Here is a 16,096-nt window from a genome sequence, read left to right as displayed (position 1 = left end):
TTTTCTATCTGCCTCTCACTCATTCAACAAGTATTGACAATATTGATTCTATAATGTGGCACCATGCCGGAGCACCTAGGTGGCTCAGTGAGTTAAGCATCTGCCTTTGCCTCCAATCATGATCTCGGGGTCCTGGGATAGAAACCCGTGTTAGTTCCATGCTAAGCGGGGAGTCTGCTTCTCCCTCTCCCTGTGCTCACTCCCTGCCCCCGCAACTCATGTTCTCTCTTGCTCTCTCCCAAACAAAAAAAAAAAAACAAAAACAAAAAAAAGCAAAAAAAATGTGCCTGGAGTAAAGGACCACAGCCGTGACACAGAGCATACTTCCCTCGGAGAACCTGACGCATTGCTGGCCCAAGGTCCCTCTAAACTTGACTTATTAGCACTGTTGTTCCTTTTCTCCTTGCCACGTCCCTGACTCCTCTCAAAAGAGAAGAAATGCCTTGTGAGTTTCTGCCACGCGCTGGGCCATCTGCCTGGGACAGGCATCATTTCTACTTTACTGATACGGAAACATGCAGGAACCTGGCACCATCGCACAGCGAGACTGTAGCAGAGCGGGGCTGCAAATGCCCCTGAAGCTTAGGGACCTCCAGTCACATCAAACTGCCTGGAACCAGGCAGCTGCTCTTAACACACAGTCCACATGAACCTTGTTTTCCTTGCAGACAAAATCACAACCAGGCGCCAAGTCCCCAAGGATAAAAACAGCTGTTCACCAAAGGTTCTGCTTTATGTTATTAATTCATTTAAAAGGAAATTTGGTTTCTAACCAGCACTATTGTCCTATCCACACCCAAGAAGAGGGGAAAAATGAGTCTGAAGGTACAAAGTGTGGGTTTCATTGGATCAAATACGCTGCTGGCCTATGTCTGCAGCCAGACCTGAGTCCTGTCCTGGCAGCTCTCCCCACCCTTCAGACAAGTGTTTTTCTGGGGCTCAGGGAGGGACTCCAACCCTTCCCTCCATCATGAGTGGAGCTGGGGAGAAGCCTTTTCTAGTTGTTTCCACTGTGACAAGAAGTCACTACAATGGGGAGAGCAGCTACCAGGAAATGAAAAGCAAGTAACAAATGCCAACTCGGAGCGGTCACAGAGAGGCGGCTGCTCAGGCTTCCCGTGCGAACTTCAGCGCCAATGAGCCTCATGTTGGGAGCCCCGTGCGCACATCTTGGCCCCAACAGGAAGCACCTGGACCACCCCCTAGGCAGTAGGTAGGTCCTACCTACTACCTAATTCAGTCTTTTGAACCCAGGGAGGCACTGGAGCACAGCAGTGATGAGGATTCAACGAGATCTTATCATTAGCATCACTGCCACATCCTAAATGTATTCATTAAGTAACATCGGGATCGGGCACTGTGCTGGGTCACAGGATATGCAGGGAATAGTATTGGCACGATCCCCGTATCCATGGAGTTTATAACCTAGGAGGCAGCCAGACTGGAAATAACTAATTATTCAAACTTTTAAGTCATGACATTTCAGTACAACCGTGAAAAGTGCTACGCACGGCCAGCAGGAGACATTACGGCGAGCGTGAGGGGAACGCGCGCACCTCCCAGTCTAGTGCTCCCGGCTGCTCCCTCCACCTCTGCGGGTGGATGGCAAGGCGGTGGGAGGCGCGTGCGGGAGGGACCGGGGAGGCCAGGCCAGGGAGGCTATGGGCCGCAGGGAGCAGCAAGCTTGGGCTGGCTGAGGCTGGGAGGTCCGCTGCGGGCCCCTCACGCCACCTGGCCGGCACAGTAAAGGAGCTGTGTGTCCAAGGAGCAGTGGGGCGCCTCCGAGGGGTCTAGGCAGGACGGGGTCAGACTGCGGCTTTAGAAAGATGTCTCTGGTTGCGGAAAGGAGGTAGGGAAGCAACATGAAGTGCGGGGATATGGGATCGGAGGAGTCGTGGCAGAGACCCAGGCCAGGCTGGGGTAGTGGAGGGAGATAAATGGTCTGAGAAAACTGCCCGGCCTGTGACCTGAGAGAGGGGTTTTCATGATGTCATCGAAACCGGTCTCCTCTTTACAGATGACCGCCTGCCGGCAGCGCGCTTCGCTCCTCCTAGGGCCAAACACTGATTCCAAGGAGCAGCAAAGACACAGGGTTTGTCTGACAGCCAGCCCTGACCTCGGCTTTCTGGAATGCCCGCTTCTTCAGAGCAGGCGACCCGGCATCCAGACAAAAGGCCAGAGGGTCAGGTTCCTGAACCCACAGGCGGTGTTCTCCTGCGCTGCGACGTGTCACGTGGCCCAGAGGAAATGCGTGCTTCAGCAGGGAGCCCTCACTCCTACAGGCCAGCCCCTCCGCAAAGCAGCACAGCCTGAGTCAGGCTCTGAGGCCTCAAGCCCTGAGGCAGGAAGGGTGAAGCCAAACCTCTCTAGGGTAAGTGCCCTTCAGGGAGGCAAGCTCTCTCGGAGAAAGCCTCTTTGTCCCAAAACGTTCGCTAATGCTGCTCCCTTCCGCATTCGAAGCCACCTGCCTTTCTCTCTCAGCCCCAGCTTCCCCCGGGGGCCACAGTGAGGACAGCAGAGGACTGCAAGCCCACCCAGACTAGCCCCTGCCTGCCCTCCCCTAACAATGAGCTCCCGGTATGTGCCTTGAAACCTGGTGGCAGGTGCTGGTGACACTCTGGTCCCCTACCTCATGTGGCTAGTCTAGGCCCTCAGCTGTCTTCTGGGGGAGCCCAGGCTACCTCCTGGCACCTCCATCTCCCCAACTCGTTGCTGTCAGCGCCCTTGCCTTTGGCTCGGGCCCACGGTCTCCTCCTCTCGCTCTCCAGTCATCAGAGCCAGGGGCACCCCTAAACTGGGTGGTGTGCCTTCTCGCCCCTGGGTCACACCACTCCCCCTCCTCCCCGAGAAGAGACCTTCATTATCCTCCCACTGCAGCTCCCCAAAGGCAGAGCCTCCTCCCATCAAGTCTCCAGAGCCTCCCCACCTCCCAGACCTTGCACTCTGCCATCATTCTCCCTCGATCACCTCCTGGCCTCCAGCTCGTTCTCTGACTCCAAACCAAATTGTGCTTTGCCTCCTGCTCGACCTCTGGTTCCTCACTCCTTCTTGAGTCTTCCAGGCCATCAGCTCTCTCCAGCCCTTCCGGCCTCCCTCCCCCAGGGTAAACATTCCTGACGCCCCTGCTCTGCTTCCAGGCTCCCTGCGCCTCCTCCTGCCTCTGAAGCCACTTCCTCCGTCTCCTTCTCTCCCCACTGCCCTTCCTTCTGTTCCCTGAACCCACAGTCCACTCCCTTCTCTCCTGTTTCTTCTTGTCTCGGGCCTCATAGCTGCCTCATAACCAGCCTAACGCCAGGCTCTCTCTTCTCTGGGGCTGCCCCGGCCCCACACACACTATTGCAAAGCACCTAATTGGTCTCAAGTCTGGTTGGTTCTGTCTCCAGCACTGAGAATGAACTTCCTAAAATACAACCTGTCCATGTTACTCCCTTTTTGAAATCCTTCAGTGGATCCCAGAATCCAACAACGCAGAGCCCAGCTTCCTGCCCATCCCTACCACCCACTCTCCCTGACGTCTCTACATCCCCAGATACTTCCTGTCTACTGTTTGTTCACATCGCTGTTCCTCCCTCTCACTGGATTGTGTCCCTGTGTCCCCCTCATCTGTGTCTCTCCAGCACGCAGCCCAGCAGACTGATGAGTGAACGAAAGTGAGCGAGTGAAGGTCAGTCACTACTGGGGCCTCTGGCAGTGGGGATGGCAGCAAAAACTGGGAAAAACACAGGCACACAGAGAAGCTTTGTTTGGTACCACTAAGGCTCATTTCCTTCATACTCAGGCCCACTGGACACCCAGCCACGTGCCTCTGTGACCCTGCATGTCCCCAGCTGCCAGTGGGCAAGACAGTGACACAGTGACTTCTGGTAAGCCCTTACTATGCCAACATCCCTGGCAATGGGACCCCTGAGGAGCACAGAACGGAGAGAGCAGCAGGCTTGCCTTTCTTCTCTCCAGCCACCCGGCACCTAAAGTAGTGTTAAATCTCACTTATTATCCGCCTTTTCAGTGAGTTATTCACTCTGCCTGAAATGCTCTTCCTAATTCCCATCCCCTTTCCCAGACCACCCATAAAATACAGTCCGTTTCAGCCTTCAAGGCTCAGTGCCAACGTGCCAACTCCAAGGCAGAGAGACTCTCTGGCAATGTCCGCAGGGTCCTGGGGCACGGCAGTGTGAACCACCCAGACCGCATCCAGGGACCAGGATGGGAGCTCAGACCTCAGGGATTCCGGGAAGAGGCCTCTTACCCACTCCGCTATTGAAAGCCCAGCCTCCTCGGGGCCAGCTGCTCTCACACGGAGGCTACTGCATGTTCCGCTGAGCACAACTGCCCGTCCGTAACATTCACAGCCTCTTCGAACTGGGCACCAGTGAGGGCAAACAGCCACAAGCCCTCAGGAACTGACAGCCTGCTACTAAGTTTTCACACACCCACTGTAAGGTAAAACCTGTGATTTCCCCCACTTTACACAAGATAATGGAAGCATAAAGAGAATGAACGACTTGTCCGAAGTCCGAGCTCTTCAGGATGAAGAGTGAGGCCAGGCCCCACCCCTGGCTTTGTCAGCGAGCCCCTGCTCTCGAGCACCGTGCCGGTGAGCGGACCTGCTGGCCCAGTGTGGACAGAGCCCTAGGTGGAGGGACGCGCAGACTGTGCTCATTTTCAGCACCTTCTAAGAACGGTAGGTCCCCCTTGGTACTGCTCCCTGTTGACATCGAAACCAATGACAAAACCAGTTCTGAGAGTTCCACTGCCTCTGAGAAACAGCTGGGCCTTTAGTTCCATGGGCTGAGAGTTTGGGCATAATAACAGATGTGGGAGGGAATACTGGTGGGAACAAAATGCCACCCCACAAATGTACCACACAAGGTTGCCACCACCCCTCAGGAAGGCCTCCTTCAGCCCGAGTCCCGGCAGCCAGGAATCCACCACAGTGGTGATGGTTCTGGGCCACCGCATAGAAGCTAAACCCAGCTGTGAGCCATTATGCTGTGAGGCTGTATCTGCATTAACTTGCCAGTGCTTGATAAAACTGGTCACTTGTCAGAGTCACCAGGGAACGGGGCAGTTATGGTTCTCTACTTGCTAACTTCCATTTTCCTTATTCTCTGCCAGTCCTTAACTCACTGTCTGCCAAGCTTCCTCTAAGCCCTGCGACGATGCTCTTGCGGTCTCCCTCGCAGAAATAAGCAGAAGCCACAGTTCTACCCTCAGTTATCAACAGCATTTGGAAACTGGAATCTTCAAAGGCTGAGCTCACCAGGCAAAACCCCTGTTTTGGGGGAAGCGGTTCCACCACAAAACAGGCACCCTGGTAATAATGTTCCCTCAGTTGGCCCACCCCCCACCCTTGGCAATGAGCCTAAACACAGCCAGATAGCATTCTGCTCCTGCACGTCTCCCATTCATTCCTTCTCCACTCATTCAACAAATATTGAGTATCCACTGCGTTCCAGGCACTGGGATCGAACAGGGTCTCTTGGGAGGCAGACTCCAGAGCCGAGGGAGCATAGCCCTCCTTTTCTGTCCTGGTGCTTCCAAAAGCCTTTTAGGGAAGTCAAGAAGGGGGGGCCCACGTGGGTGTGGAAGTGGTACGGGGGAGGAAGATGAGAAGAAAAGGTACTGCAAAGAAATGCTAAACTGCAATCCGTAGTCTGCTGGTTAATATTATACCAGTATTATCATTTTTAAACTACTGTGTGTGTGTATGTGTCTATACACACACACATACACACACACACACATAAATGATGAGATAGTACAAAAATGCAATTATTTACTGTTGTTAGAAACCAGAACTGTCATTGTAAAAGAAATCATACAAAAATCAAAGGAGTTAAGCTCCCAACACTGTAATGTTAGATTTGAGTTGGAAAGATCAACATTGTGTCAGTCACATGCCAACAAGATAATGTGATATGACAAACAACCCTCAAATCTCAGAGGCTTACAACAGCAATATTTATTTCACACTTGGGGGTCGGTAGAAGGGCTGCAGTTCAGTCAATCTCTGCTGGGCTCCCCGGGCGGGGCCAGGTTAGGCTGGAATTCAGGCTCTGGGTTCGGTTCAGGTCATCTATGACATCCGCATTTGCGGACTCAGGCTAAACAAGCAACAGCAACCCACATATGACGGAGAGTTCCAGGAGGGCCGGTCATGCCTCTCACTCACCACGTGCCATGCGGTCACTTATGCCCAAGGCACAGGGCCAAGCCCAAAGTCAATAGGATGAGAAACAGACACCACCCACAGGGAAGTCATGACAAGGATGAAGAGGGAAGGAAGAATGTGGAGAAAGAACACCACCTACCCTCATTATGAACTCCTGATTTTTCCTTTTATTTTTTATTACTTTTTGAGAGAGAGAGAGAAAGAGCACAAGCAGGCAGAGGGAGAGGGAGAGAGAGAATCCCAAGCAGGCTCCATGCTCAGCACACAGCCTGACATGGGGCTCAATCCCCTGACCCCAAGATCATGACCTGAGCAGAAACTACATCAGACACTCAACCAACTGAGCCACCCAGGTGCGCCAGGACTTCTCCTTTGAAAAAACAGGCATTTCTTCACCCTGGCCACCAAAAGGGCCTAAAAGCAACTGCAACCTCCTCTCCTGAGCATCCTTCCACCCAGACTGTGGTTTCTGAATATTCATCTCCAGCAAAAGAAACCAGCACCCTGAAGGCACACCCGATTCCAGGTCTTCAGCAGGAGTCGTATGACGTAATGTTGATACAGCTCGTGGCACCAAAGAGCAAGGAAGCCATCCAAACCAAGGGACAGCGCTAAGGGGATACAGGTGGTGACATGACAGGGCTCCCACTGGCTAAAGACAGGACAATTTACATATCAAAAAGAATAGTGGCTACAACTCACTGAAACAGAAATGCCCAGTGCCTCTCTAACCCTATGGGGCACAGATGCAGGTAGTCTTGTTGAACTTGTAACTGTCCTTTATTCATATCCCTCCAACTCTGGGGTGGCCCAGCCACAACATGGCAGGCATCATCAAGAAGAAAAACTCCAGGGCGCCTGGGTGGCTCAGTGGTTAAGCCTCTGCCTTTGGCTCAGGTCACGATCTCGGGGTCCTGGGATCAAGCCCCACATTGGGTTCTCTGCTCAGCAGGGAGCCTGCTTCCTCCTCTCTCTCTGTCTGCCTCTCTGCCTACTTGTGGTCTCTGTCAAATAAATAAATAAAATCTTAAAAAAAAAAAAAAAGAAAAAAGAAAAACTCCAATTCTCAGTCTGCTACCAACAATAACAACAGCAAAAAAAAAAGCTGGGGCAGCTCCCAGGATCCTCCTTTTAACCACAGTTTTGACAGTGACAATGAGGAGCAAACTCTTCTATTTTTAGCTAATATAGATCCAAGACATTCAAGTTTGGGGTTTCTCCAGATACCTCAAAGCAACCAGTTTTTAATCCTCATTCTCTATCAGAATCACCTGGTAACTTTCTACAAAATGGGGTTGTCTGGGCTCCAGGCCCTGACCCAGAGACCCAGATTCAACGCTTGAGGGTGGAACCTGGGCACCCCGTGTTTCAGAGGCCGCCAGGTGATTCTGATATGCAGCCACAATTGACAACCACAGATCCAAGCAAAAATCATGAAAGCAAAACATTTCCGCCTTAATGTCTTATCACAATTTGAATCAAGATATGTCTTGGTTGAGACACCTTCCAAACCTCAGTGTCCTGGGGAAAAGCCTTGGTCTGCCCCTAGTCCCCACCATTTTCCATCCTATGATGAGCCTGAGCAGCCAGGCCAGCGTCCCTGGGCACACGCAGGTTCAGGATTCAGGGCTCATGGCGAGCAGGGCTCCTCTCTCAGATGCTCAGGACAAAGAATAAAGATCCACATGTCTAGGGGCACCTGGGTGGCTCAGTGGGTTAAAGCCTCTGCCTTTGGCTCAGGTCATGATCCTGGAGTCCTGGGATCGAGCCCCACGTCAGGCTCTCTGCTCGGCAGGGAGCCTGCTTCCCCTCTCTCTCTGCCTGCCTCTCTGCCTCCTTGTGATCTCTGTCTGTCAAATAAATAAATAAAATCTTTAAAAAAAAAAAAAAAAAAAGATCCACATGTCTAAAGAGCTCCAGAGCAAAGCTCAGCATAGAACATGATCACAAATAACTTCAAGCGGAAAACTAAAGCAACCCTCACACAATTACACCCCTAAACGTCTCCAAGAGGTAGAGTTGTTTTATTTTTTTTAATTAGAAAGACTGGGTAATCTCATGTTAGAAGATAACAGTAAAAGATTAGAAGTCAGCCAATTCAAAGCAGCAAACATAGCTCTGCTCCCCAAACCCGATGAGCACAGCACACGTGCGCGCGTGCACAGTCCTACAAATCACCGCCACGTCTTCACATAAGTGCTGAGCACAGCTAGAAGCACTAGCTTCCTCTTAATTTGCAGTAGGTTAGATGCCAGCTCTCAGAAGGCCTGGATCCTTTGTCTGGCTTTGTATTAAAATATGCTGCTTTTCTCAAAGCCTTAACAGCTACCATACTATGAGAGGAAGGGCTGCATGTCACGAGAGTTCTGGAATTCACACCATGGTTGCAGCAGACACTTTCTGACTTATCACCCCACGTACAGCCCTCTTCTCTAACACATGCACCCCATTCACCAGACCAGGTCCCCTCAGCTGTGTTTGCTCGTCTTGACCACATACTCCTGGCCTGGGTCGTGAGCCAGCATGAGTCACGTGGCTCTGCCGGGCTGGACTGAGAGCTGCTGGTCTCAAGTCTGGAAGGTGGCCTAAAGGAGGACCATGTAAATGCAAGCCCTTAGGAGCACCAGGTTGGACCACGTGAACAGACCAGAAAGAAGGCAGGAGAGCAAAGAGAGGACAAAGCAGAGACAAGAGGCAGAGACAGCTTACGTCTCGGTTGGCTCTCCAGCTGCCTGAACTCCATGCTCATGGATTCCATAAAGTGTCCCTTTATCCCCATAATAAACTCCTCTTCTGCCTATTCAGTTACTTTGAAATGGATTTCTATTACTTGCCAACAACAACAACAAAAGAACCCTAACTAAAACAACTCTAAAGCCTTGTTATCAACTACTAAACATTTCCAGGATATTTTTAAAGACCAAAATCAACTTTTTTCTCTCTACTGAATATGCTGTTTCTAAAAATGTACATATGCTCTTAGTGTAAATATGTGTATGTTTTGCTGTGGCAAATGGTTTCAAAATCAGAAACAAGGCGACCACCAGAATTTGGGATCAACAAAAAGAAAGCTCTCCAGAAAAACATTCCCTCACATCCCGTTCTCGACAGCGACCATTCTCGACGGGAGGAGCCTGGGAAACGGAATCCGTGCGGGAAAGCCTGGCTCAGGCTTGGACGCCTTGGGCACCACCTGCCTCCAGCCCTGCCAGAATGGACCAGACCCACCGACATTCTCTGCAGAACCCAAACACCGGGCTCAAAGAATGAGCACCTTCAAGAATGAGAAGCTCCTGGATGCACTCTTTAACAGATGCACTCTTTAATACAGGCTTAAATCAACGATATGTTTATAGAGACTTCAAGAGAGAAACGAAGAGTCATTCAAACTTGGCTGACTAAATTTCCCCTTCCCAGCCACAGTGTTTAGAACAATTTGAAGGACTAAGTACAGACCTCCGGCTGGATGGCTTTAAACACAGGGATGTCCATTAACGTGATCTGGCTCTGCAACAAAAGAGAAGCAGCGTTAGAATATGCTGGAAATCAAAGATAAATTTGAATCCACACAGAGTAATAACACATTCTCCCTTGAAATAAAAATCAAGAAAGAATAGAATAAAAAATTTCTAAAATGCCTCTCCCATCCCTCCCCCCTCATAAATCCTCACCCCATACCCCTCTTTCTTTAATGTGAGACAAACTCCCAATTTGAGAATTGATGATAGTCATTTGGAGGGTGGGACTGAGATTAAGGGGAACATTTTTAGTTTGGATATTTTTGTCCTATTTGAGTTTCTGTTTCAAGCATGAATTACTTTTGTAATTTAAAAAAGTTGTAGACACAATATTAAAAACTAGAATGCTAAACAGAGACACTATCTATTACTCTAAATTTAAATTTTAAAGAAACTGTGGCTTATAGAAATTGTACATTTCTTCTGAAGTCTAAGCCTCCTCTAAATTATACAGCAGAGTGCTACTCGAGATGCACCCCTGGACCAGTGCTGGACTGCAAACTATTTATTCTGCCAGCCAGCCCACAATGAGATAACTACAGAATTTGAGAACAAGCATTTGGGAACTTTTATAACAAATTGCCATAACGTTTTTGTTGTGTGTGTGTTTTTTTGTTTTTTTGTTTTTTAAATATCAGTCCTCAACAGATGGGAAATGAAAAAAACTGGCCCTTTACCACAGCTAGCTTGCGAAGCACTAATGTTGTAAATATAGAAAATACACATCTAGTTAAAGGCTGTTCCCATCGTTAGCTGCTCATCATGCAACAGTAAGAGAAAGCACCATTGCTGACAATCTTTTCTGGGCAAGGTGTGCACTGAGCTGACTGCTCATGATCTGCCCATCTCCATATGTCACCTGGGATGCCAGGTGCCAGTTAACAGACATGTCTGTGAGAGGCCAGGGAAAGGAGAACCAAGGGCATTTGGATGCCTCCTAACTCAAGCAGATACCCTGCTCATGGCCCACAGGTCAAAGGGGTTGCTGTGACGCAGTGGAACAAAGAGGGGCTCTGAAATCACCAGGGCTTGAGTGCGTGTCTGGATATCACCACTTAACACTAGTAGTATGTTCTTTGACACGCGGTTTAACCTCTCCTAGTCTCAGATGCCACATCTAGGAAATGGTGACAGTAATCCCTCTTATAGGATCCCTGGGAAAATTCAAGAGCAGAAGTGCAGAATGCCTGGCATCTGACAGGTGCTCTCTAGATATGCATGTGTGTGTGTATACACACATATATACACGCATAAAGAGCGTGCACATCTGTGCACGTACATATATGCAGAGACAGAGACAGAAAGACAGATTACCTGTCAGGTGCCAGGCATTCTGCGCCTCCTATCTTGACTTTTCACAAAGATTATCTATATACCGTGGACCCTTGAACAACATGGGGATTAGGGATGCCAACCCTCCATGGTCTAAAATCTGCTTATCAGGATGCCTGAGTGGCTCAGTCAGTTAAGCAACTGATTCTTGATTTCGGATCAGGTCATGATCTCAGGGTTGTGAGATCAAGCCCTATGTCAGGCTCTGTGCTCAGCACAGAGTCTGCTTCTCTCTCTCTACTCCTCTCCCTCTGACCCTTCCCCCACTCACGTACTCTGGCTCTGTAACATAAATAAATCTTTAAAAAAATAAAATAAAGCCTGAATATAACTTTTGACTCCCCAAAAACTTAACTACTAACAGCCTACTGTTAACCAGAAGCCTTACTGCTAACATCAACAGTTGAGTGACACATTTTGTATGTTAGATGAATTACAAACTGTACTCTTACAAAAACGTAAGCTAGAGAAAGGCAAATATTATTAAGAAAATCATAAGGAAGGGAAAATGCATTTACAGTACTGTATTTATCAAAAAAAAATATGTATATAAGTGGACCCACACAGTCCAAACCTGTGCTCAGGGTTCAACTGTGTGCACGTATGTGTCTGTATTCCTACTTCTACATCATTGACATGTGAAGTCACACAGATGCGCTCACGTACTGGCATGTGAACTTGCGGTTCCTTACCAATACATGAACAAAGAAATAAGGGAACTGTTCATTTGTTTGAATATTCAAGCATCAAAGTTGCTCCTAAAGGAGGCTGTTACTTAAGTCAACAAATAGTCATGAAAAAAGCCTCATCTCAAGGCTACGTTAGGAAAATGGCAACACACACAGTACATCAAGTGTAACCACAATCCAGGGCTCAGGTGCAGAACTGTGGTCACCTCTTGGCGTAATTTAAAGGTGGTCCAAGACCACTGGATTCCCGAGCAGCACAGGATGCAGGCCAAAGCATACGATCGTCAGGGCTGAGCAGGAGAGGGAAATAAGCAGTGCTTCTGAGGACAGTCTCTTCATCCCCTCCAAGGGGCCAGCGCTGCCATAACAGAAACTCAGCAGAGAGACAGCAGAAGCACGAGGAATAAAGAAGCACTTGGGAACTGAGCCCTTCTACCTCTGGGTCTAGCCCCCAGTGGCAAAGGGGGCAGTGGACATCATCACAAGGTGGATCTGGTGCTCGTAATCTGGGCGTCGAGGGACAACTAAGGCCAGGAGGCCTGCAGGTCTGATGTCTGGCCCAGAGCTATGTCCCAGGCAGTGCAAACACACTGGCATTTCTCCTGCCAGACCCATGGAGATTGCTAGCCAAGTCCCCTCACATTTGGATTAATTCTGCCACCCTGGGAACAGAAAGGGCTTGTGAAAACAGGAGATTCGCGCTGAAAGCTCAGAAGGCCTTGGAAATCTCTGCCATGGTTCAAGTTTACTCCCGATCCCGGAGAACTAGCAGGATGTTTGCAATGTCATTTAGGACAAGAACCAAAAGTCTGCTAATGTGAAAATGAGAAAACTTCCTCTCCATCCTGCCGTCACTTCTAGGGTTTGCTACTGAATTTCCAAATGGTTTATTAAGATAGTGGCTTTACATTTCACATTTTTGGGGGACGGTCCAAGTTTCGAGTATCCTAAGTCCCTGTTCAGCCCCTAAGTCAGAATACGCATTCAGGTGTTTTATTCAAAATAAATGGGGCGGCTGGGTGGCTTAGTGGGTTAAGCCTCTGCCTTCAGCTCAGGCCATGATCTCAGGGTCCTGGGATCGAGCCCCGCATCGAGCTCTCTGCTCAGCGGGGAGCCTGCTTCCCCCTCCCCCTCTGCCTGCCTCTCTGCCTACTTGTGATCTCTGTCAAATAAAGAAATAAAATCTTTAAAAAAAAATTAAAATAAAATAAAATAAACAACAAGAGAGGTCTCCAAACTTAAAATAGACCAGCTGGTCCCAAACACACAATCTGAGGGTTTTCAGAAGACTCTCCCACTTCTATCCTTTCAATTCTGACCAAAAAGATGCAGAGTCCAGAACAAGAATATGTCAATACGTAGGTAAAATCACCGGATTATAAATTTCATGACATTTTACTACAAAGCCAAACACACGTGGAAAGGTTGCTGACTAGCAGTCCTTCCCAGGAAGTGCAGGCACTCCAAAGCAGGCAGTTTGACCAGAAAGGGAGGATGTGGGTAGGAGTGGGAGCTTGAGGGAAATTAGGTCCCATCTCCCTTCACAGCAGCTCTCGGCCTCAGGAGATGACCATGACTGCAGGGGAGAGGCCCTGGCTTCCTGGAGAGAAAGGCCATATCTGACGGGTGTGGTGCAGCCCCCCCAGAAATGGGGCCATCTTGTCTACCAGCAGCACTTGTCACAATGAGTTGTATGGAAGTGTTAAATCTCTACATTCTACACCTGACACTAACAGTGCACTGTATGGTAACTGACTGGAATTTAAATAAAAACAAGTGAGTGAAGGAATGAATGAACAACGAAACCTGCCACAGCGAGGCACCCGTGCTTGGGCTGACGAGCGTACTCATGAGCACGTCTCTCAATGGCTTCTCCTTCCACGGGGAAATAAAGCCTTACTACAGGATGCCCAGTGAAGCTAGTCATGCTGGAGATGCCGTCCTTAATCCTAACTTCTTCCCCCACCTCCTTCTTTCTTGTCCGGGGCCCCCTAAAACTTCAGGCTTTTTAGGGAAATGGCTAATCTCCACATATTATAAAACACTTCTGCTGAAGGGAGAGACCTACTGAAGCACCTCACAACGTGGCCCTAAAGAAAGAGGTGGTTCTGTGTAGGTAAATGAAAGCTACGCAGCCAAAAAGGAAACAAAAAAAATGTTTCCTGCATATGTTGAGAGTAGCGTTTCTCTAACACTGGTGACTAAATTCCCTCTTCCCAGCCACAACCTTATATAAAGGCTCTCAATCCCCAAATAAACAAACAAAGGAAGCTGTTGGCAAATTAGTGACATATTTTATAACAGAAAATATCTTTAAATTTGCATTTAGATCACTCCACCAACACCTGACCAGGAGGGCTCACGTAACAAAAGGCAATCAGCTCCAGAGATATACATTCCTACTTCTACTCCTAGAGACACAGGAACCATGTGTCTGGCAAATTTAGAATTGTAGTCAAGGAAATGCAAATTAAACAGGAAGATGCCATTTGTCGTCCATCGGTGCCATCAGGAGCGACAGGACTAGGGACTGCTCTGTTCTTTTTGGAAAGCAATCTGGCAGTAAACCGTTCAAAAAGTTTTTTTTTGAAAAGCCAAACTTACAAAAAGTTGCAGGAATAGAATGATGGATTCTATAACCTTCCACCTAGCTTCACTAATTAACATCTTGCCTCACTGGCTTTATCTCCATGTATGTAATTATACATACACATTTTTTTCGGAACCACTCAAGAAGAAAATGCAGATATCATGACTCTTCACTCCTAAACCTTTCAGCATATTATTTCCCAAGAACAAGAACATGCTCTTACATAATGATAAAATTATTACGTTCAGGAAACTTACATTGCAACAATAGTAGCATCTAATAGTACAGTCCGCATTCAAAATTTGCTAAATATCCCAAAACTTTTTTATAACAATTTTTTCTTGATCCAAAATCAAGCATTGCATTTAGATATTATCTCCTAAAAAGTGAAATGAGCATACTATTGACACAATAATCCCTACATCTACAGAAAGCAGAGCACTGAAACACAAGGAGACTTTATATATATAGATCTACATTTAGATGCAGACAGAAAATTAGATGTTCACTGCACCATTATCTGCAGTAGTAAAAATCTGGAAACAATATAAGAGACCATGAGAAGGGGCTTGTTGAAAAAAATATATATGGAATGTATATGAAAATATATCCAGATTCTGGAGTATTATGCAGCTATTAAAAATAGTGAATTAAAGGGGCTCCCGAGGGGCTCAGTTGGTTAACTGTCTGACTCTCTTTTTTTTTTTTTTTAAGATTTTATTTATTTATCTGACAGAGAGAGACAGTGTACAAGCAGGGGGAGCAGCAGGGAGAGGGAGAAGCAGGAGCCTAACATGGGGCTCGATCCTAGCACCCTGGGATCATGACCTGAGCTGAAGGCAGATGCTTAACGGACTGAACCACCCAGGCATCCCAGAGCGTCTGACTCTCGATTTCAGCTCAGGTCAGGATGTCAGGGTCATGAGACCAAGCCGTGAGCTGGGCTCCATGCTCAGTGGGGAGTTTGTTTGGGATTTTCTCTCCCTCTTCCTCTACCCCTCCCCTGCTTGTGCATGGGTAGCATCAAATAAATAAATCTTTAAAAATAGAAAATAAATAAATCTTTAAAAAATAAAAAAAAATATTTAAAAATAGAAAATTAAATCTACACATGTTGACCTAGAAAGCTGTCCACGATCTACTGATAAAGTTCCAGCATTGTTTTTTACTTTGCTTTCAGACTACTGGGAAGTAGAAGGATGGCGATCTAGCTGTAGCTCTCCAACATCAGCCACAGCAACATTTTCCTAAGTAAGTCTTGTGAGGCAAGGGGAAAACAAAAACAAAAATAAACTATTGGGACTACAATAAAATAAAAGGCTTCTAAGAGCAAAAAAAAAAAAAAAAAAAAAAAATCAAAACTAAAAGACTACTGAATGGGGAAGATATTTGCAAATGACATATCCCATAAAGGGTTATATTCAAAATACAGAAAAAACTGAGATAACTCAACACCAAAACCCCAAATAATCCAATTTAAAAATAGGCAGAAGACAGGAGCAGACATTTCTCCCAAAAAAAAAAAATCCAGATGGCCAACAGATACATGAAAAGATGCTCAACATCACTCATCATCAGGGAAACACAAATCCAAACCATAAGGAGATATCAGCTCACACCTGTCAGAATGGCTAAAATCAAAAACACAAGGAACGACAAGTGTTGGTGAGGATATGGAGTAAAATGAACTCTCTTGCTCTTTTGGATGGAATGCAAACTCCATGCAGCCACTGTGGAAGACAATGGAGGGTCCTCAAAAAATTAAAAACAGAACTACCCTACAATCCAGTAATCA

General features: G+C 47.7%; 1 protein-coding gene across 10 annotated transcripts in view; it reads right to left on the bottom strand.

Moving 5' to 3' along the window:
• The window catches only part of RALGPS1 (Ral GEF with PH domain and SH3 binding motif 1), a 268,752-nt gene that overhangs the window by 194,540 nt on the left and 58,116 nt on the right, over positions 1 to 16,096 (bottom strand). For all 10 annotated transcript variants that reach the window (XM_032865898.1, XM_032865897.1, XM_032865892.1 and 7 more), the window contains one exon: positions 9,629 to 9,679. In XM_032865898.1, coding sequence (XP_032721789.1) covers positions 9,629 to 9,679 — 51 coding nt within the window. The remainder of the gene's footprint in view (positions 1 to 9,628; positions 9,680 to 16,096) is intronic.

This window comes from Lontra canadensis, unplaced genomic scaffold (assembly GCF_010015895.1).
Source record: "Lontra canadensis isolate GAN:19392208 unplaced genomic scaffold, GSC_riverotter_1.0 scaffold30, whole genome shotgun sequence".
Lineage (NCBI taxonomy): Eukaryota > Metazoa > Chordata > Mammalia > Carnivora > Mustelidae > Lontra > Lontra canadensis.
This window is presented reverse-complemented; position numbering and strand designations above follow the sequence as displayed.